This window comes from Fonsecaea erecta (assembly GCF_001651985.1).
Source record: "Fonsecaea erecta strain CBS 125763 chromosome Unknown Scaff10, whole genome shotgun sequence".
NCBI lineage: Eukaryota > Fungi > Ascomycota > Eurotiomycetes > Chaetothyriales > Herpotrichiellaceae > Fonsecaea > Fonsecaea erecta.
This window is the reverse complement of record NW_017387253.1, coordinates 1,253,995-1,273,989: the sequence shown is the minus strand read 5'-3', so window position 1 is coordinate 1,273,989 and position 19,995 is coordinate 1,253,995. Positions and strand designations below refer to the sequence as shown.

The following is a 19,995-nucleotide window of genomic DNA, read 5'->3' as shown; positions in this document are numbered from 1 at the left end:
GTGGCTTGGGAGCTTCGAGAGCTTCTAATGCTATACCATGAGAGGCAATGAAGAGCGGCGATTGGCGAGACGAGGGGCCTTGACGGTAGGCAGGGCTCTCCTAGGAGGGTGGATATCGCCGGGTTGTGGCTCTGCCCTCGCATGGGGCCACGGGGTGGATGGTTGATCAAATCATAGTCTCGTAGGGTCGCAACAAAGCGTAACGGACTAAATTTGTCTCGGAAAGCGGGAAGTTTGATTTGTGGGTGCTGCCCACTGTCCTATGACGAAGCATGTCAAGAGGTGCAACTGGATGGCCTGAAAGGGGACACCATGAAGGAAGGGAAGATGAATCCATTGTGGGACTCTCCAGTCCTCTCGCTGTGGCTCGCCAAGCTGGTTTTCCCGACGGATCTTGGATGTTGCCAGAGAATTTAGTGTAAGGCCACCCGCTAGAGGATCAAGAAAGCCGTACGCCTTGCAAGTTGTGCTTCACGACCATGAGAATAAGGGTTTATAACGCGCCATTGATGGCTATCGGTGTGTCAGATCGACTTCAAAGGATGCGTTGGCGAAAGCGACAAGGACGATCCTGGGACCCTGGAGGACCCCTTCGTGTTGGCAGTTCCAAGTCTTCCATGTGGTGCCCGCCATCCAGTGTATCGAGCTCCGAGGGTCTGTGCGATGATTCAGAAAGGAGATATCGATCGGCTTTTCAGGCAAGCATGGTCGACAGAGCGGCTGCCTCCTGTCCCTCCGCATGTCCAAAGCTGCCTAGATCGATCGCCAAATCATGGCAGCGTGGCCAGACTGATCGTTACCACTGAAATGCAGTATGAGCTTCAGAAATTGCCGAGTGCGGAATGATGTGAATGCATTCTCAGACGTCGAGGAATGAGAACGAGCCACAGCGTGCTTAGTTTCTTTGGCAGCGATTTTGTGTAAGGTTGGGTTTCTCTCACAACCTCGCTTTGCCATAGCAATGGAAGACTCAAAAAAAGGGAAGCTTCGACTGAATTGCCAGTTAGCGCAGTTTCGCGGTTGTCCGAGTAGGAGAAGAAAATATTCGTGATCGTGCCGACTGCGATGCGTCCAACACACCATTGTCATGATGAGAGTAAATCTGGTGAAACCAAACATTGCCGACTCGAGATCTTGCGAAGGGTTTTCCCGAGAGAGAAGGCGCCTGCATGAGACATTCATTAGTAGTAACATCGCAAGACAGGAAGGATGGCCAATTTGTGTTATGCCTACATTCACCCAGACGGATCACGGACGCGTCTGCCACTCTTCCTATCCAATGCCCAGAGTGATTCCAGAAGCCGACCCCGGACTAGCACAGTCTACACGAAGGTTTGGCGGGATTCCGTGATGGAGGGCCCGAAAGGAGGAGAGGAGCAGGGTGATAGATCAGTCACATGGTTCACGGAGGCTTTGAGGATCTAGCTGCATCCAAGTTAGCCATATACTGTTCACGAGGGACGAGAGGAGTATCATTCTTGCCTCCATTGTCCACAAGCTTCATTTTCCTCATAGACTTATCCCTCCCGACGGCCACTCTCACAGCTCAATCTCCTCAAAGCTTTCGACTACGTCGAATTCCTCTCTCTCCTCATCAGACAGAGGCGCATTTCCCGGCCTGTCCACCACTGCGGCCTTCATGCCCGCTTTGATAGCCGCACGCACCTCGTTGACGTTATCACTCAAGAACAATATCTCCTTCGGATCTCTGCCCAGCTCCGTCGCAATCTTTGTGTAGCTGCTAGCCTCTTGCTTGAGACCCGCGTTCGTGGTATCAAACCATGCTTTAATGATGTCGCGCTTGTCCAAAACGGCCGTGGGGTCGTCGGGTGAAGCAGGGTCTTTGATATGTTGGAACAAAAGCTTTTGCGCGAAGATTGACCCGCTACTGTAGATAGATATCTCTTTGCTAGGGCTGGCAACAGCACCAGATGTGGGAGGGGCCGACCAAGCGTCCAGAGACTTCAGCACATCAGGGTAAAGAGGTGTCGAATAGGCATGTGTCTGATAGCCATTTTCCCACAGATAGCCTACTGTAGCTCAGTATTGGTTTCTTGCGAGAACGGAGGAGTAGACTATGAGAATTATTAGCCGTGGGAAGCCGAGCCCTACCTTGCAAGTTTTTCAGGTAGGCAATCTTCACATCTCGCTCTGTAAGGTCTTTGACATGGGCTTCGAATTCTTCGGGAGAGGAGGTGGCGGGTTCAGGGAAAGCGTCACGGTAGGGTATGAAAGTCGGGTCATCCCACTTCGATGCGAGGACATCGGGGAGCGCTTTGAGGGCGTATGGGAACTTTTCCCTCCCTGGTGTAAGTGTTCTGCTTCACCACGGGCTCGTCTCTGGAAAGAGAGCGAAACAAACATGTGCGGGTTACGCCTTACCAGAGTGTCCTTCACAAATGTAATCGGGCATATGGTGCCCTCTAATGAGTTTTCATTGTTAGTCAATGTTACATTAGATATCTCCACGACCGAGTATCTCCCACCTATATCTAGAAGGATGACCTCGACGCCCTTGAATGACTTGACCGACTTTTTCACGGCGGGTTGCCGCTTCCGGGCGATTTTGGTCGGACGACTTTCAACCGCCCTCGCGACAGGACTGCGAGAGCGCCTCTTCGTTGAGCGCGTTGAGACCATCGTATCAGTTTATTTGATGACAGGCCTGATACATGACCCAAGTTACATGTACAGAGCTCCGTTTGCAGATTCCCAGGATGAGAAGAACGTTTCATGCTGCTCTCGAGCTCGGAGCTTGACCGCACCGGCGCCGGAAAAGCTTTTCGCCAGACCTGCCTCGCCCTTATATCCTCAGCCTTATGTCGTAAGTCACAGCCAAGGCGCTAGTCACCACGCTAGCCCGATGGATACTCCATACGAGGTAGATAGTATCCATATGCAGCACTGTTGCCATTTCTGTATACTTCAAGACACTGTTTCCCACCTCGATCAGAAGAGACAGACAATAGGTGAATGAAAGACCATGCTCTATGATGGGCCAAGAGTACAAAATACGACCCGCATACACAGTACACCAACAGTTGAGCAGAATGCGCTATTCCGATTTCCCTACCACCAATAGCCAATGAATACTGATCGGGAATCAACTGCCAGCGTCTGAGCCATAGTATTCTGCACAGCCAAGGATGACTGTAGAAAGCTTATCCCTCTCCTTAGTCAATGGCCCGCAATTTCACATTGAGCTGGCCCCTGAATCGTGGCGTAAATGCATCGGTCCACTCCATCATCTCATCCGTGGTACCGTCGTTCGATATATCAAACCTGCGAACTAGATGGGCAAATGTAGCATGAAGTTCGGCATACGCCAAGCTGCCTCACTGTTAGACACAGAGTCAAACAAGCTTTGCTCGCTCCTTCAATAATTAACGGCGTAAAAAAGGGGAATCTAACCCTCCTTGCCATTAACAAAAGAAATGGGAGAGGGAGCACATACTTCATTCCTATACAGTTGCGACTTCCTCGCGAAAAGCTGACCATATGACTCTCCAGCTCATCCACATTGCTTCCGAGCCATCGTTCAGGGCGGAACGAGTACGGATCTGGGAATATCGCTGGGTCGTTGTTGTACACGTAGTGCGAGAAAGAAACGCGAGTCTAAGAATCGAGTAAGACATTGCACGGAGAAAGGGGGGCTTGAATAGCCATAGCGTACCCCAGGAGCGATATTTTCGCCGCAAAGGACGGCACCATTGCGTGGTACCACGCGAGGAAGACGTGCAGACGTCCCCATGGAGAATCGAAGTGACTCCTTGATCACGGCTCGCTAGAAGCACATGTTAGCTCCATTCGAATTGCCTCCAGTTTAACTCACAAGAAAGGGTAAGTTCTCCAGATCCCTCACTGACGCAAGGTTCTTGGTGTCTGGGAGGATCGTAACGACTTCCTGTCGTAATCGTGCCCAAAGCTCGGGTCTCTTCATCATTTCCCAGATGCCGAACGTGAGCGCGTGGGCAGTGGTATCAGTTCCAGCGAGGAACATGAGCACGGCATCCGCGGCGAGCTCGTTTGGAGTCGCGATGTACTGCCCTTTTTCCCTGTTTGGATTGAGGGCAGTACGGAAGATCGACGATGTCACCTCCTTCGAGTCGGCTGGTGCTTGAGCCAGGGAGGTGATCAGCGCTCGACATTGCTTGTTGTTCTCAGCTGGGAACGAAACAATTCTCTGTTGAACTTACAGCCATCATGTCTTTCATGGACGCAGCGGCGGGGAAACAAGTCTTCACGACCTTGTGGGGCAGCATTGAGAAAATCACCTTGTTCATGATATTGCCGATGTTGGGGAAATCTGCCCGGTCCATATAGATTAGTGTCTGATTGGGCCAGATATACCAGGATCCATCTTGGGTAGCCTTTGAGAAGCGAGGGAACGGCCCCAGATACCGACAAAAAGGATGAAAGCAAACTCACACCAGAAGAATGGTACTATTGGTGCGAAATCATGTAGCTCGACAATCAATTTAGGGCGGAAGCTGGGAGCATCAAGAAGATCAAGGCTCATTTGGTAGCAATAATACATGGTGACATCGGCGGTCAGACAGTTCAGAGCCAAGTCGAGGTTGATGCTGCGATTCTCGTCTGATTCGGCTTTCAAGCGGTGCAGGAAAAGCGCGATCTTCTTATGAATGAGTGGCTCCAGCCCGTTGATCTGGGCCTTAGAGAATGCTTGCACGAAGAGATCACGGTGGGGTTTCGCAACTCGTCCATCGCTGATGTTGAGAAAAGAGCCCTCGACTTGCGGAGCATTGTAGAACTCCGGAGGACGATTGAAATCGGAGCCAGATTTGAACACACTGACATCGTCAGCCTCTTGGGTTTAGCGAAGTATCAAGAAGCAGCGACTTGCGTTCTGTAAGCGTCCCAGTCAAAGATATGTAACTCGTTCGGCCGGACTCTCACGATGGGTCCTGGTCCTTGTTAGTCGCGGTCTTCGAGGCTACATAGCTCGTGTACCATATTTATCGTGAAGTGTTTTTAGATGCTTGACGAGTGAGTCCTGGGATATCAGATCGTGGTTCACCGCATACAGATTGGTGATTGCGGCAATTTTGGGACCTGGAAATCGCGCCAAAGGGTGTAGTGTCAACCTGTAGATGGCCTTGATGACAATAGTGGCTAGACACAGCCCTACGCCATACAGTATCAAGTATTGTAACCCCATGATCTCTTGAGCACCGGCCTTCTCGCAGGTAGGAGGTAGGCGGCGTCTCACGATTGATTTTTGGGTAGCCCACACGACGTCTTATACTTGTGAAGCCTCGTATACGCCGTGTCAGCTCAGGCGCCCAATTTGGATCCTTCAATTGCCCACAAGTCTGATTGGTGGAACATAAACACTTCGCTTATCTCTCTCCTTGTAGACGGAAAGCAGCCTGGAGAAGGATCCACCTTTTGAATTCCCAGAGATTACACTCAATCGTCGACGCTTCAGCAAAAAGCACTAGGAGAATGATGGTGTCGAGAATGAGCCTCGTTTCCTACATGAACGACCGCTGGGTCTTGCTGCCATCCATCTAACAACTGCCGCGTTACCATCAGGAAACTTCTCAGCCTTGTCTGGCAACAGAAGGGTTGTCGCGACAGCTGCTGGCGATTCCCTACAGAGGAGACCTATGATGGATAAGGATAAGTCTCCCAGGGCCTCCCCGGTAATTGGAGGCTTCAAGGCACATTTCCGAGAAAGGAGTTGCTGACTGGGGCTTACCTGTGGACGCTCCCCCGGATTGCCTTTGGTGCCCGCATGTCAGATACAAGGTGTTTCGGCCCCGTGGTGGCGTCTATTTCGGTTAAAGCTGTGGATGCATTGCTGATTCGTACTGCCACGGGAGCCAGACCCCTTTCCAGAACTTGATTATCGATCACAATCATCCAGTCTCTACTGCAGATGCGGATCGGATCGGGAGAAGGTTTGTTGAAAGCTTAGACTCAGCAGACGCGGTGGGCCTCCATCTCCATTCGCACGATGGGCTAGTGACCGAACCTGCTTGAACGAGGAAATTTTGCGTAAGTCTGAACCTGGAGCAACGGAATGTTCCGAGTCAACATTATATTCAGTGAACCCAGCGAAAGGAGTGGAACCCAACCCTCCATCCATGTCCGAAGGCGTGTGCTCTGGACATCCGACGCTACAGGCCAGATATCGAGCCTCAGCTAAACAATGGCACGCTGGACTATGTATCATCCCATCACTGCCCTTTCGGACGAAGATCCTCACAATTCGGTAGATGCTCGCCATGGCGATGAGATTCCCCCTTGTTCATTGTCCGAACAATACGCCATGCAGCGTCCTGGGCAAGCCAGATAGTATATATATTACTTTATGCCCCTGGGTTCCAAGGGAGTCTTCGCAGAAGCAATCTTCGAATCCCAGCTTCATCCTTCTGAAAACTACGTGCCCTTCCGTTCCGCTGCAATCTATCATACACCTTCTCAATGGGTGCATACAAATACACGTGCCCTCTTGACTGTGAGGTGGATATCGATACCGGCAGACTGGAGGGTAAGACCGCCATCCTCACTGGAGGTGGGGAGAGCCAGGGAAAGGCAACCGCCACATCCCGTCACACGTTAACGAATACGAAGGTGCAAATAGCATTGGTGAGGCGTGATGACCGAAACCAGATAACCAGCCAGGAACTATTAACCTATTCAAGGGGTGCCTGCATGCTTGCATGGGTACTTGGTTGGGGATTTAACGAACTACGAAAAAATCAGCAACATTCATTCACCTTTTGCAAGCCTGAACTTTCACATCCGTCCCCTTAAACGTTCCCTTACCATTTATAACCTGTGTGAGGTTATAGCGCCCAGGCCCAGGTCATCTTCATCAATCAGCTCTCGTATGGCTTCAACGTCCAGCCAACTCCCCTTACGGATCGCATCATCCCGAGCCCCAGCATCAAAGTTCACCGACACGACGGCCCATATGCAAGATCCGACCTCGCTGCTCTCAACTCAAAGAAGGGCAGGTGTTTGAATATTCTGGATCTTCTTCTCGTGATGGTGTTGTTGGATCTGATACCACTCACTTCTTCAAGGAGGCCAGGCCAGCAAGGCCACCGAACTATCCGATCCTTCCTGTCTCACTATATCCATCCAATGTATCACTTACGGCCACGCCGCCGGCCACCATCTCAGCATTTCACACATTTCACGCGATAAGCGGTGCTCCCGCCAACACGGCGAACAGAATGCCAAGTCCCACCGCTGGATGGACGGGTGGTTCCGCCCGGCTCGAACCCATAGTTGTCGTCGTTGTCGTGGAGGAGGCGCCGGTGCCGCCACTCGATGACGGTGACGATGACGATGATACGGTGGTACTGGAGGAGTGTGTCGTACCCGTCGTTGTCGTTGTCGTTGTCGTGGTACTCGGGAACGACACAGGGGTCGTCGGTATGACGATGACGGGACGGGAGGTGGTGCTCAGATCCGTGGATCTTGATGTCCAGATCGAGGTCGACACGTCGCTTTCCCCTGTATCCGAAGGGACGGTCAAGGTGGCGCTGCTCGTGCTGTTCGAGAGGGCCGTGACTTGGTAAGGGGCGGCCGTCGTGGCCAGCGTCAGAGTAGCCACGGTCGTGATCGCTGTGATGGTCGAGGTGCTCGTCGTGGGGGGTGCAGACGGCTATCCACAAGTCAGCAAAGGAGCCAGCCGTCTCTGCTCGAAAGGTATGCATACCTCCAGGGTCGAGGAGCTACTCCTAGAAATGGCTGTGCCTGTTCCTGTGTTTCCACTACCTGTGCTCGAGGTCGAGGTCGAGGAACAAGTCCAAACCACGCCGCCCTGCGACGTGCCAGAGCTCGCACCGCCACCACCATTGCCCGGACCAACCGCCCAGATTAGATTGCGATCCCACATCTGCACGGTGGCGGCCACGCTAGCATTGCAGAACACACGGTCATTCAGGTCCAGACTGCCGTCGACCGATCCTGGGTCGTTGTTGGCCGTGGCGGCAGTGCAGCCACTGTCCAAGCACGCGCCCAGGGTGTCGCGGTACGCGCAGTCGGTGCAGATACAGCGTCGCAGCATCGTGCTGGGAGGGTCATCCTCCCCCGTGGTATTGCCGCCGGTGCCGGTAAGGATGGAACCACATGACCCAAAGGCCTGGAGCAGGGCGGCGCTGAAGCACGATTGTGCGCACGCCGGGAGCTGTGTCCAGTTGGTATACTGCTGGGCGGTGGCAGCAGGGGTCAGGGTAAGGAGGATGAGGGTGACGAGAACAAGAATGCGGGCGAGAGGGGTCTGGGCTCGATGAGGAAAAAGAGGAGGAAGATTATTGATGCGAGGCATGGTGTTGGGTGTATATTTAGTTGGTTGACTGACTGGTTGGGGCTGGGATGCTTCTATCCGGTGTATGTATGTACTTGGTACGTCTCGTGGCTTAGATATGTTGTTTCTTGCCTGTTTTCCCTTGTGGTTTGCTCGAGGTTTGTTCGATGGATGGATGGATGGATCAGGAGAAATGTGCAAAGGCGAGAGAGAAGACCGAGCATGGCACAAACGCGCACACATATATCGGTTGACATGGCATGATATCACAGCAGTATCACGAAGAAGACAGACGGGATTCTGAGAGAGCAGCTATGACACGGTGGTTATATAGTTCTTGGGCTGATCACGCGCCATGCATGTCCGGTGTCATGGTCATGGTCAAGGTCAAGGTCAAGGTCAGGGCCATGGGTGACATGACTCGTTTCGTTTGAAGAAAAGGAGAAGCAAGCAATCGTCAGAGCTTGTGACGTGGTGATATGTGATCGCTTCAAACGGCTTGCTGGATCGACGTGGCGCTGAACATCGTCTTGAAAAGCCCAAAAGCATATAAAAACATAACAATTCCATTATCAGGCCCCTCAGGGCCCCTTAAAAAACCCTGCTGCACCAGATCATGCAATCATTCATCCACTTCCCCTATTAATCCAGCTGGCTAAACAAGGTCGAGATATTCCCCATTCATCATCGGCACCACATCCATCCACTGCCTGATTTAGTAGATCTCCCTACATATTGATCTTCCAAGATGGCTTCTCGCTCTCCTCTGCCGATCACAAACCGAAGACCAAACCCCATACGATCCCGAGCAGACAGGTCGCAATGATGGCTTCGAACTGGAACTCAAGGCTCCGAGCACCGCCAGTAGGGGCGGGCAGTCCAGTTGTGCTTGTGCTTGTGCTTGTGCTCGGGCTCGTATGAGTAGTGATTGTGGTACTAGTGACACCGGCGCTGGAATGAGACGTGATTGTTGGCGAGGGAGCCTGGCTTTGCGTTATTGGCCCTGTAAGGGTAATCCAAGAGCTGCTCTCGCTCTCGCTGTTGCTGTTGCTGTTGCTGTTGGAGCTAGCGCTGGTGGTTTCGCTGCTGCTAGGGATGCTTTCAGACGTCACTCCACTGTTGCTGGCGGTTGTTGACCCGGCTGAGGGCAAAGTCACGGGCGTAGGATATCCCAGACCACTACCAGTTGGCTGCTCAGTTGTCGGAGCTGTCGAAACGACAATGCTGCTTGTTACGTTCTCCCAGCCTGGTTCTGTGCAGTGGCATGACTCTCCAGACACCGGTATGGAAGCGGAGTGCGTGAGAAGAGCTCCGGGACTGCTTGTGGTGAGGGTCAAATTAAGAATTGTTGTGACATAACTTGTGCTTGTGATCGAGATGGTGATTGTCGTGTTATTTGAACACTGTGGACCCTCTGAGCAGATAGCTCCGGGGATACTGGAAGGACATGTAACTGGCGGTGGGAGAGAGCTTGAGCGGGTAGACGACAAGGCGGAAACGAGGGTGGTTATGCACAAGGTATCGGAGGAAGAGGCGAACGAAGGGAGATAGGAAGGCACCGAGAGTGCGATGGAAGGACTGTAATAGGAGGGGCCGATGGTAGAAGTGTATGGAGAGGAATCCACAGGGATCCAGGAGGCAGCGGTAGAAGCAGGGCCGACAGGTGAGCTGGTGGGCAGGCTGAAGCCGGGATATGAGAAAGCTATATCGGTCTTTGCAGCGTCAGGTTCATCTTTCCACGTGGAGGACCGAGGGCTCAACGACACATACCTCCGTTGTCGATGATGCCATCGTGTTGGTGACCGTCAGGAGAATCAATGTGAAGAGAGTTAATGTCGCAACAGCCATGGTGATGAAATGAGAGACGATTTATCCCGAGGATAAGACGAGGCAACGAACGACCACTGTTGCGAAGGGAAGATCGATGTATACACACGGTGAACAGACAGTCACCGCGTCGATTTGGAAAACAGCAAGAACTTATGGACAGTGAACGCTGGAGATGAGAAACACGGCCTGAAATTTGATCGGAGGATAGTGATACCGTTCGCTGCTGTGAAGCCTTGAGAATGTGTCATGCTCAGGTCGGTTGAACAAGGGTAAGAAGTGATGCCCAAATGTATGAACGCCGTTCTCGAGGGTGAATGAGAACGGCTGCTCTTCTGACGTCTCTTCCGAACGCTGGTCAGTGATCTCTTCGCAGGGGTGGGCGATGACGCTCTGCCGGATCCTGACGGAGATTAGTGACAGAGCATAACAGAATGGGCGACGGCGACATCAACTGAAGAATTCTGGAAGCTTGTAAAGCAGATGAGAACGAAATACAGTGTCACTCGGAAAGCCATGCATGTTGCCTTTCAGGAAGAAAGCGTTGGACCACGAAGAGCAGAGTCACCACAAAAAGAAAGGCACCGTGACACACACCGGAGATATCTTGTGGAACTTCATGCAACGGACAAGCTTATTTGTGTGACATTGACAGATGGGAAACACTCGGCTTTGACCAGTTACTGATGGAGGCTTCCGGGTCTCGCAGTGGCAACCCGTCTGTGTGTTGCCAGCCTTCAGGGAACAGGATCGTTGCGCCGCTTCCCTAGTCGTTTGGAAGACGAACTCCGCCTTCATGTGGTATCCAAAATTCAGGACACTGATCTCTCCGAGACCCGGGGGGCATACTGCAACTGGAAGAGGGAGACGTTCTCATATCAAAGCGAGTATCTCTCCAACAAGAATCCAAGTCATGAAAAAGCCTCCTTTCAACTCCACGAGCTCCGTGGCGCCCACACGAGCAGGAGCGGCGCCGCCAGAAGCTTGGGCTGCGATAACGGTTGGGAATGAGGATGCAGTCCAGGTACTGTTCGAGCTGGCACTCGGCGAGGCAGTGTTGGACAGCTCCACGACGACTGTCGAGGTGCTTGTGAGGATGGCTGGGGCGGTGACCGAACCAGAATCTGCGCATTGTGTCGAGGTATTGGTCGAGGCGATCGACATTTCGGTGGCGACGGACGACGGGAGGTTTGAGAATATCTGCAGAATATTAGTTCTTCAGACCACGAGGTAGAATTTGTCGTGCGGGTAAGTGACATGCCTGAGTCTGAGCAGGACCCGAAACCGTGGCCGAAAGATTGCCTCCAAGAGCTGGTCCCACGCTGGCCGTCACTGCGCCAGGGGCCGACGTGTAATAGAAGCCACTGTCCATGGAGCCGTTGCAAAAGATAGTGCTTTTGAAGACTTCGACATCGTTGTTGATCGGGTTGGAGTTACACGGCACATTGGCTTGGAGGCAGATGTTGAAATCCGTGGCGGCGTTGGCACTCTGACAGAAGCAATCGAGGGACGCGCCTTCGCAGGTCGCGAGAGAGTCGTTGACCGCCTTGGTGAAGCAGTATTGCTATGAGCATGGTCAGTCTGAAGGAGAAAACCACTTCTTGTTGGGTTGAACTTACAGCGCAGTAGGGAAGCGAGGTGAATCTGTCATAGGACGCGATCACAAGGGGAGAGACAATCAAGAATACAGAGCAGAGCAGGATTGACAGCGTGGGCGCCATAATGAGGGTGTGTGATATCAATAATTGTAGACAGGATAACAATCTGATGATGAAAAGGTCATAGTAAAATCTTTTGAGAAACAGCCTTGATATAGCCGTCACGGTCACCGTCAACATCACATGATCATCGCTTCTGCCTTCGCGAGATCGAACAGTGACAGTCTGCGCATTCACATCTTGTCCCTGGTAAGACTGGGCCTGGCGGCGAACGCGGTCCGGGGTGATGTGGTCCGACTGCCTCAACGCGCTGAGGTGAAGGTGTACTGATGAACTGACCACTGGCCAGATACGTCCGCGGCACACGGATGACAGAGTGAATGAAGGAGGCACATGGACGAGAAATGGGATTGAGCAGTCTTCCAGGCCCAACATCATCGAGACCTGGTTGAAGGAGTTGGACAGGGCACCCTTTCCATCCAGCATGGGTGCCTTCAGTCATAATATAATTAGACCTCCAGCCCAGATCGACCCCTTTCCACGAGGCGGAGATTCAGGACGAGTATCAGCAATGCCACAGGTCGTGTCTTACCAGCTCCCCGCACATCACCACATCACATCGCCCACCTATACACTCTTCAAGTAAACAAAGACTTCTCCCACCATGCACATCTCGGGTTTGAGGTATCGTCTTGGACCCGGGCAACAGTAGTGGAAATCGAGTTCATGCTGGCATTGTTGCCCTGCATTGGGAACGGTGGCAGCCCCTTTCCGTTAGGATTACCCGTCATGATGAAGTTGGTGAGGTAGGCTTGAAGAGTTTTGGCGACGGGCGCGATCATATCTTGTGTCAAGTTGGTGGGTTGCCCGTTGTAAAACGTGTATTGGACATCGTATCCATGGAAGCCTGGCGGGACAGCAAACTGATAAGCATATGTTTTGTTGCCGTAAGCTTTATTCAGGAAATAGGTATTGCACGTGAAAGACGACTCGGTGACGAACAGGATTGTTCGCTCGATGGGAGATTTGTAGGGCTGGCTCCCGTTGTAGATCGCCGGATACAGCGTCTTCACGATGTATTCAACCGCTGGCGCGGGGGTCTCGGGATTGAGCGAGATTATCATGGCTTCCAACTGGTCGTCGGTTTGGACAAAGGGTGGCGTAAAGGCTGGTCCTTCGCTGAGCATATGAGACACCATGACGCTGACATTCTTTGCAAATTGCCCTGCATTGAGAAGCGTGCCCGGCAGCGCCGGCACAAATACCCCATCAACGGCCGGCCCGTAGGTGAAACCTCCATAGTTGGACGCGCCCACTTGAGCTGCGTTGGCTTTGATAATAGCCTCCGAAGATAATTGCCTGGCTTCCTGGATGGTGCTGACATTGAGCAGCGACAGAAACGTCTGTGTGACGTTTTCTTGGACAAAATATGACGGCATCGGGAGATAGCCAGGTGATTGCGGGATAGCTTGTTGGAAGGGAACACCCTGCTGGCCTCCATAGGCAGTGATCTGGTGGACGATCGAACCGCCTCCCGCCGACTCACCCATGACGGTGACCCGATTTGGATCGCCACCAAACAGATGGATATACTTCTGGACCCATTCTAGAGCCAGACGCTGATCGTAAAGGCCGGCATTGGATACTCCTCCAGCGGCTTGCAAGGTCGGCCCAGCCAGCCAACCCATTGCTCCCAGTCGGTAGTTCATGGCCACAAAGATGATGCCCTCTCCTCCGTTCGCCTGACTGGCTTGATAAGACCACTTGGGTTACCAGACCCTTCCTTGGACCCTAGCGTATACCCGCCACCATAAATCCTTTTCCTGATAAGCACAAGGTTTCGAGAGTGTTCCTCTGAACTCACCAGACTACCACCGCGGCACCGGCATTTTGACGTTTCCTGATACGACTTTTCGAACCGTCAAAGACCTTTTTGGGAACGATCACATCCAAGAACAAGCAATCTTCGGTGGTTCTCGGATCTGGCGGGGTTGGTTTGGCGTTTTGTAAGTACACCTGAAGTTGCTCTTCAGCTTGGGAGTAGTTGAAGGATGATTCGTTTCCGGCGATGAGATCTGTCACGAACTGGGTGGAGATCAGATACCACGCTGGAAGAGCTTGAGGACAAACTGTGTCGACACTCCCATTCTGCACGACGCTATTTCTGCCTGTGGGTGGAACGGGAGCAGCAAAACGGAGGTCGCCGACTGGAGGCTGGGCATAACGTATGTTTGAGAAGTTGTACGTTTGTCCAGTTTGCTTTCAAAGAGTGTCAGTCTGAGCACGGTCATGTTTGCCGAACTTTGCACACGTACATTGAAACTGATGGCCCGGTGGATTTGGTAGCCGAGATCAACCTGGGGAAGAGTAGCCTGTGTGTGCACGAGTGGGCATAGGAGTGCAATCGCCGCAAGCGAAAATGTGGTACACAACAGCATCCTGCCAGATTTGAGAGAAGCCTACCTGTAGAGCACCCGTCAAAACCCCTAGCAGGCGCTCATTTCTCGAACGAGGGGACAGCGACTATAAGAAATACCTCTCTTACCGCCATTTTGTTGGAGAAGCCATGGTCAAAGCTGCCAACTGGGGACGGTTTGAGACCGTCGACTGAATGAGAGCATCTTGAGCTGCCGGAACAGGCAATCGCTCCGTCCCGAGCATTACAGTCAACTCCACAATCCGAATACGAGGCAGATATGGGTGATTCATTGCAATGAGAGATGAGCATGCTCTGCCTCGGCAGCATATCCCTCTCCACCATCGTCCATTTGCCAGGCAGGTCGACCAAAACATGCACAAGACGTCAGTATGTCAAAGCTGGATCAAAGCGGAGTCTGAAACGTGTCCATTCTTGGATTGCGCCCCGAGCTTCAAGGGGTGGTTGGTTGCGAGGTGGAATCTATTGTTCTTCCACCCAGCTAGTTATGCAGCTAACTGGCTGCTGCCACGCCTTGTTTGGATAACGGAGTGTGTCCATCAGAAATGTGGAGAAGCTTCGCCAGATATCGGGGTTGCGGGGTGGGAGCTTCGTGGTCACGCAGTCTTCGGCAATGTCAAGGCCATGCTGGTCGGCCCATCGTCCAGCCGAGAGAAGGGAGTCGGGCATTCATTGCTTGACTCGACGTACTACGGTCATGGTGGGTGGTACAGAGGTGTAGTCGAAAGGCACAAGAGAAAAACCTGTTTGCGGGCTGCCAAGACAATGCAGCATCGAGGACCGTGTATGTAATACGCAATAATGATGAGCTAATTAATAATACAGGGGAGCAGCCAACCACCACCAGGGTATGGCGCCAACGAGAGGCATATCTCGTTATCAGACAGCCACATCGACCATCTGCTTTCCACCTTGGTTGCTTCCAGGTTCAAAGCCTCGAGAGTCTTCTAGGTTGCCACCGGATCGAGTGTGTGCTTCATCAGCACCAGCGCTTCCTCCGCCACACTTCATCCGCGTTGGCCTTGCCCCTGCTTTCGGGCACAAACAGGACCACAAAGACCGCCCAAAATACAGCAACGCCCACGAAAATCCACCACACGTTGCTCTGAAGCACCTTGTTCAAAATCGGGAAGAACATCGCCACCAAGAATGTCGATAACCAGTTGGCTGCAAGTGCACAGCTGGAGACAGCTCCAACGGCTTCAGAGCCGACAAGTTCGCTGGCCAGGATGAACGGAATGGGTCCAAGCCCGATACCAAAACTGGCGACGAAGATTGCAACGGCAACGATCGTGAGGGCTTGAATGTTCTTTGCCAGTCCAGCATACAGCATCCCTGATGCTGATCCCATGCCGATAATCGAGATGAGGAGGCAGGGTTTCCGGCCAATCTTGTCAGGTAAGGGTGATGCTAATAATGTGGCGAGGACATTGACAGCCGAGACAATGACCGTGACTAGGCCAGCGTGTTGGGGCATGATCCTTCCCAGGATGTCGACACTGTACATGACAACGCTGTTGATTCCGCACAGCTGCTGAGCCATCATGATGCCCGTCACGGCAACCAATGGTCGTCGGTACTTGGGCATTTTAATCACGTCAATGATAGATCGGCCTCGTTCCTTACGTGGGCGAGGGCCTGTTGGAGGTGCGAGGAGGCTTTCCTCCTCCGCTTCTCCCGACATCTCCCAGTCCTCCATCTCTTCCTGGATGTCTGCGGTATTCCCTCTCAAGCGCTGCAGAATACCCCGAGCCATTCGCGGTCGATTGTTGGCTGCAAGCCATTTGGGGGTTTCCGGCGTGAGCATGAGGGCGAAGAACATGACCCCGGCAATGAAGCCGCCGGTGGCCAGCACCCAGCGCCATTTGTTGGATTTGGACAAGAAAAAGCCAAGGAGCTGCGCCACCACGATGCCAGAGTTGATCTGGACCTGGGTGAAAGCTCCGAAGAAGCCACGGCGCGTTGGTGGTGCTATCTCGGAAATATAGATGGGAGAGACGACCGTGGCCGCACCAGCGCCCAGACCCGAGAGAGCCCTGCCCAAAGCCATCAACCATATTTTACCCGCAAGTGCTTCAGCCACAGGTCCGCCGGCCAGGAAGAAAGCTGCCCATTTCAAGGCAAACAGTCGACCGAATCGTGTGGCGAGAGTACCGCTGACGAGAGCTCCGAAGAGACCGCCGACGGTAAACATGGACTGGACCATCCCCCATTGGAAAGGGTTCATGGGAATGCACTGAGGAATGCCGGAGGCGACATATCCAGGGAGTTGGTCGACTTGGCAAGTGATGACCTTTTGAGGAGCATTGAGTTCCCCCTATTATCTGTCAGTCAGGATTCCCCCGTCACCTGTCGTGGACCAGCACTTACCAAATGGTAGCCAAAAAGGAGGGGACCAAGTGTGACAATGTAGACGGTGTACACGAGCAAGAGGGTGAAACCTCTGGGCTTTGGGGGGGCCATCAGGCCCTTAGGGGGCAGAGATAGCGAGAGCTCGCTCTGCTTGTGGGCCCCGTACCCACTGCTGGTTCTGGTCAGCATAGCTCGTGCCATGTTGAGAGGAGAGAGGAGAGAGAGGAGAGAGAGTTAGTGAGGACGAACCAAGTACAGACTGCTCCCAGGAAGACTATCACCCCTTATAATATGCACTCTTGAAGACGATAACACCGACGACACGGGACGCGATACTGGCCCCAGATAATGTAGATCGTTGCGTAATCGTGCAGAAACACGGCGCGCAGGCAGACGGATTGTTGTGATTCCCCATGGTTGATTGAGCAGGAAGCGGCGCCCTCCGATGGGAAGCATAGAAGGAGAGAACGACGATTGGACGATGGGCTCAAGAAGGAAGTCGGTCCAGCACAGACGCACAAACGGGGGAAAGTGCTGCCGTGCCGTGACAGGACGGCGTCTCATTGGCCAGCTGGCGCCAGCAACCCCCAGTGCCAAGTCGTACATGAAGTCGTTGGCCCTCGTACCGACAACCCCCATCGTGAGGCTTTCTACAAACCTCACTTCCCATCAGCCCTGGGATGCAGATCTTTTCGCCTCTATGGGACTTTTATGCTTTCCCGTCGTAATGTGCATCTGACTATCCACCGTTTTCTTGCAGATTTCCATCCCCGTGTTCTCCTCGGCAGGACCAACGTGTGTTTGGCACACGGGAAAACTCGTTTGCCTGACGGGTTTGGCCACACGATCGGCGGGCTCGGGCGGACGCTGCCTACCTAGCCTTGGGGGAGCAGGCTCACCGAGGTTATTGTTGAAGAAAACGAATGCCGTGTGTTCGTTGGTGTCGGCAATGACGTTCCCAGCGTGTTAGATTGGACGTTGGTTCAAAGCACAGAAAACCAAAGATCCCCGTGGGTGAAACGGGCAGAATGTCGATTCCTGGCATGTCCCGCCCAGGCACAAGTCTGAATATTGCCCAACAACTCCGCAAGACGACTCAGTTGGCTCTAGAAGGTATGCACGGTTTCTATAGTTCTCCCGCATACGGAAGTCAGCTGATAGAAAGGGCTAGATTCTGGCCGGGGCCTCGACAAGAAGCAATCTGGCAACAACTACACAACAAAGGTCAAAATCGGCCACAAGTACAACATTATCGGCTTCATTAGCAGTGGCACCTATGGTCGAGTATATAAGGCTGTTGAGAAGAATCCCAAGAGTGATCCCTCCAGCCCTGTAGGAACGTCTCCGCCAAAGGAATTGTATGCCATCAAAAAGTAACGTCACGAGATCTTTGGAAAGCGAGATCTCCGCTGACCTTTACTCACAGATTCAAACCCGAGAAAGAAGGTGATAATGTCCAGTACACAGGCTTGTCTCAGTCCGCCATCCGGGAGATGTCGTTGTGCACCGAATTGTCCCATCCTAACGTGGTTCATCTGGCGGAGATCATCCTGGAGGATAAATGTGTCTTTATGGTCTTTGAATACTGCGAACATGATCTGCTTCAAATTATCCACCATCACACCCAGCCGACCCGGCGGCCGATTCCTGCGACCATGATCAAGTCTATCCTTTTTCAGCTTCTCAACGGTTTGTACTATCTTCACCAGAACTGGGTCATCCACCGAGATCTGAAGCCGGCCAACATCATGGTCACTAGCTCTGGACATGTGCGTATTGGAGATCTGGGACTTGCCCGACTGTTCCATAAACCTCTGTCATCGCTGTACGCTGGAGATAAGGTCGTGGTGACCATATGGTACCGTAGCCCCGACCTCCTCTTGGGAGCACGTCATTACACGCCATCCATCGACATGTGGGCTGTTGGCTGCATCTTTGCCGAACTCCTCAGCCTCAGACCGATCTTTAAGGGAGAAGAAACAAAGATGGATAGCAAGAAGACGGTGCCGTTCCAGAGAAATCAGATGGGCAAAATAGTGGAAATTTTGGGTATGCCTCGACGAGAAAACTGGAAGGGACTGGTGGACATGCCGGAATATCCACAACTGCAGTCACTGATTGTTTCTCGTGGTGGGATGCCAGGAGGACTGTACCCGACCCCTTCTACATCTCTAAACCGTGGCTCTAACGGTAACAACGGGAGTGGTCTCGAGGCATGGTACAACAACTGCATCCGGCACGCCAGCTACCCTCCCGAAAAGTCTCCCGGACAACGAGGGTTCCAACTCTTGTCGGAACTGTTCGAATACGATCCGGACCTACGATTGACGGCGGAGCAGGCTCTGCACCATGAATACTTCCGAAACACCGACGACGGGCCAAACAAGGGCAAGATATGGGTCAGCAACAATTGCTTCGAGGGACTGAATGAGGTATATCCGCACAGGAGGGTCAGCACTGAAACGAATGACATTGGGACTGGCAGCTTGCCCGGGACAAAACGAGGCGGGTTGCCAGATGACACGCTGCTCCCGGCGTCGAAAAGGAGATAGCGACTCCACGATCTCAGGAGGTATGCACATTCATCGATGCACCCGAATCAGACCTTTGTTGGCCCAACGAGTTATCTTTCCGCCTGGGAAAGAAATCTTTCGCGACGTCCGACCACACCACATCCCTATGGAAATCGACCGGCGCGGTGGAATGCCTTTCAGCGAGCGTTGCAGGGTGAATTGGCAACGTTGTACGAAGAAGATGTGCAGAGGAAATGACGGGCTTGTCGATTTTGCTGTGGCGAGAACACTTGGGTTGCCCTACGATGTGCGGAGATGAGATATCATGCGACTTCAGTGATGTGACCGGACTTTGCGGGCATCACGGAATGGGAGGTCACTTTTGCTGTATAGGTACTGGCATTGAAAGGGAGGGGAGGCGGATGAATGAGACGGTCTGACTGTCAAGAGGCCTCATTGTTAGCATTTAGCATATTGTTCAGGTTCAGGGCCTCGGCCACGAGGTGTTTTGCCTGCAAGAAATGCCTTTTTTTGCTTTTAATCTTGGATTGTGACCAGAGCTCATTGAAACCTTTTTCTTTTCCATAGGTCTGTGTCTTTGGGACTGTCATTCCGCCATGTTCGTAGTAGTAGCTCCGAGCTTCCGTCTACCAGTATTGGACATAATGTTTCCCATTGATACTGCCGTAGCCCATTTGCCATGCCATACCATTGATATGCCACTGCCATCATCAGGGAAACAAGGCACACACGTGCGATCTCTGCCATTCGACTTTTCTTTTTCTCTTGCAAGGTAAGGCACGCACGCACGCACTCCCACTCGAATCTCGTCTCGTCTCGTCCTGAAGCTTTCCCTCAAGACGCTCGGTTTTTTCTTCCCCTACTCCACCAGGAAACTAACCCGTCAGGTCAAGTTATCCC

The 19,995-nt window shown here is 52.7% G+C and overlaps 8 protein-coding genes across 8 annotated transcripts; 1 reads left to right on the top strand and 7 right to left on the bottom strand.

Annotated features, from left to right (window-relative positions):
- Nucleotides 1-1,539: 1,539 nt before the first annotated feature.
- AYL99_10164 (2,3-diketo-5-methylthio-1-phosphopentane phosphatase) lies at nt 1,540-2,640 on the bottom strand (the record flags this gene model as incomplete). Its single annotated transcript, XM_018841670.1, has 4 exons — nt 1,540-2,030; nt 2,113-2,293; nt 2,383-2,423; nt 2,487-2,640. The coding sequence occupies 4 exons, from the start codon at nt 2,638-2,640 to the stop codon at nt 1,540-1,542; spliced, it is 867 nt and encodes a 288-aa protein (XP_018689379.1).
- Nucleotides 2,641-3,173: 533 nt separating this feature from the next.
- AYL99_10163 (hypothetical protein) lies at nt 3,174-5,179 on the bottom strand (the record flags this gene model as incomplete). The annotated part of the gene is made up of 8 exons (XM_018841669.1): nt 3,174-3,330; nt 3,455-3,615; nt 3,674-3,784; nt 3,833-4,150; nt 4,197-4,306; nt 4,429-4,825; nt 4,918-4,925; nt 4,972-5,179. The coding sequence occupies 8 exons, from the start codon at nt 5,177-5,179 to the stop codon at nt 3,174-3,176; spliced, it is 1,470 nt and encodes a 489-aa protein (XP_018689378.1).
- Nucleotides 5,180-7,168: 1,989 nt separating this feature from the next.
- AYL99_10162 (hypothetical protein) lies at nt 7,169-8,308 on the bottom strand (the record flags this gene model as incomplete). The annotated part of the gene is made up of 2 exons (XM_018841668.1): nt 7,169-7,642; nt 7,697-8,308. 2 exons carry the CDS (start codon nt 8,306-8,308, stop codon nt 7,169-7,171), a joined length of 1,086 nt encoding a protein of 361 aa, XP_018689377.1.
- A 752-nt stretch (nt 8,309-9,060) lies between these two features.
- AYL99_10161 (hypothetical protein) lies at nt 9,061-10,135 on the bottom strand (the record flags this gene model as incomplete). The annotated part of the gene is made up of 2 exons (XM_018841667.1): nt 9,061-9,999; nt 10,058-10,135. The coding sequence occupies 2 exons, from the start codon at nt 10,133-10,135 to the stop codon at nt 9,061-9,063; spliced, it is 1,017 nt and encodes a 338-aa protein (XP_018689376.1).
- An 852-nt stretch (nt 10,136-10,987) lies between these two features.
- On the bottom strand, nt 10,988-11,835 carry AYL99_10160 (hypothetical protein; the record flags this gene model as incomplete). The annotated part of the gene is made up of 3 exons (XM_018841666.1): nt 10,988-11,314; nt 11,400-11,678; nt 11,734-11,835. 3 exons carry the CDS (start codon nt 11,833-11,835, stop codon nt 10,988-10,990), a joined length of 708 nt encoding a protein of 235 aa, XP_018689375.1.
- A 575-nt stretch (nt 11,836-12,410) lies between these two features.
- Nucleotides 12,411-14,210, bottom strand: AYL99_10159 (hypothetical protein; the record flags this gene model as incomplete). Its single annotated transcript, XM_018841665.1, has 3 exons — nt 12,411-13,518; nt 13,637-14,031; nt 14,088-14,210. The coding sequence occupies 3 exons, from the start codon at nt 14,208-14,210 to the stop codon at nt 12,411-12,413; spliced, it is 1,626 nt and encodes a 541-aa protein (XP_018689374.1).
- A 978-nt stretch (nt 14,211-15,188) lies between these two features.
- AYL99_10158 (hypothetical protein) lies at nt 15,189-16,762 on the bottom strand (the record flags this gene model as incomplete). The annotated part of the gene is made up of 2 exons (XM_018841664.1): nt 15,189-16,526; nt 16,580-16,762. 2 exons carry the CDS (start codon nt 16,760-16,762, stop codon nt 15,189-15,191), a joined length of 1,521 nt encoding a protein of 506 aa, XP_018689373.1.
- An 827-nt stretch (nt 16,763-17,589) lies between these two features.
- Nucleotides 17,590-19,113, top strand: AYL99_10157 (hypothetical protein; the record flags this gene model as incomplete). The annotated part of the gene is made up of 3 exons (XM_018841663.1): nt 17,590-17,674; nt 17,733-17,934; nt 17,988-19,113. 3 exons carry the CDS (start codon nt 17,590-17,592, stop codon nt 19,111-19,113), a joined length of 1,413 nt encoding a protein of 470 aa, XP_018689372.1.
- Between the last annotated feature and the right edge of the window lie 882 nt (nt 19,114-19,995).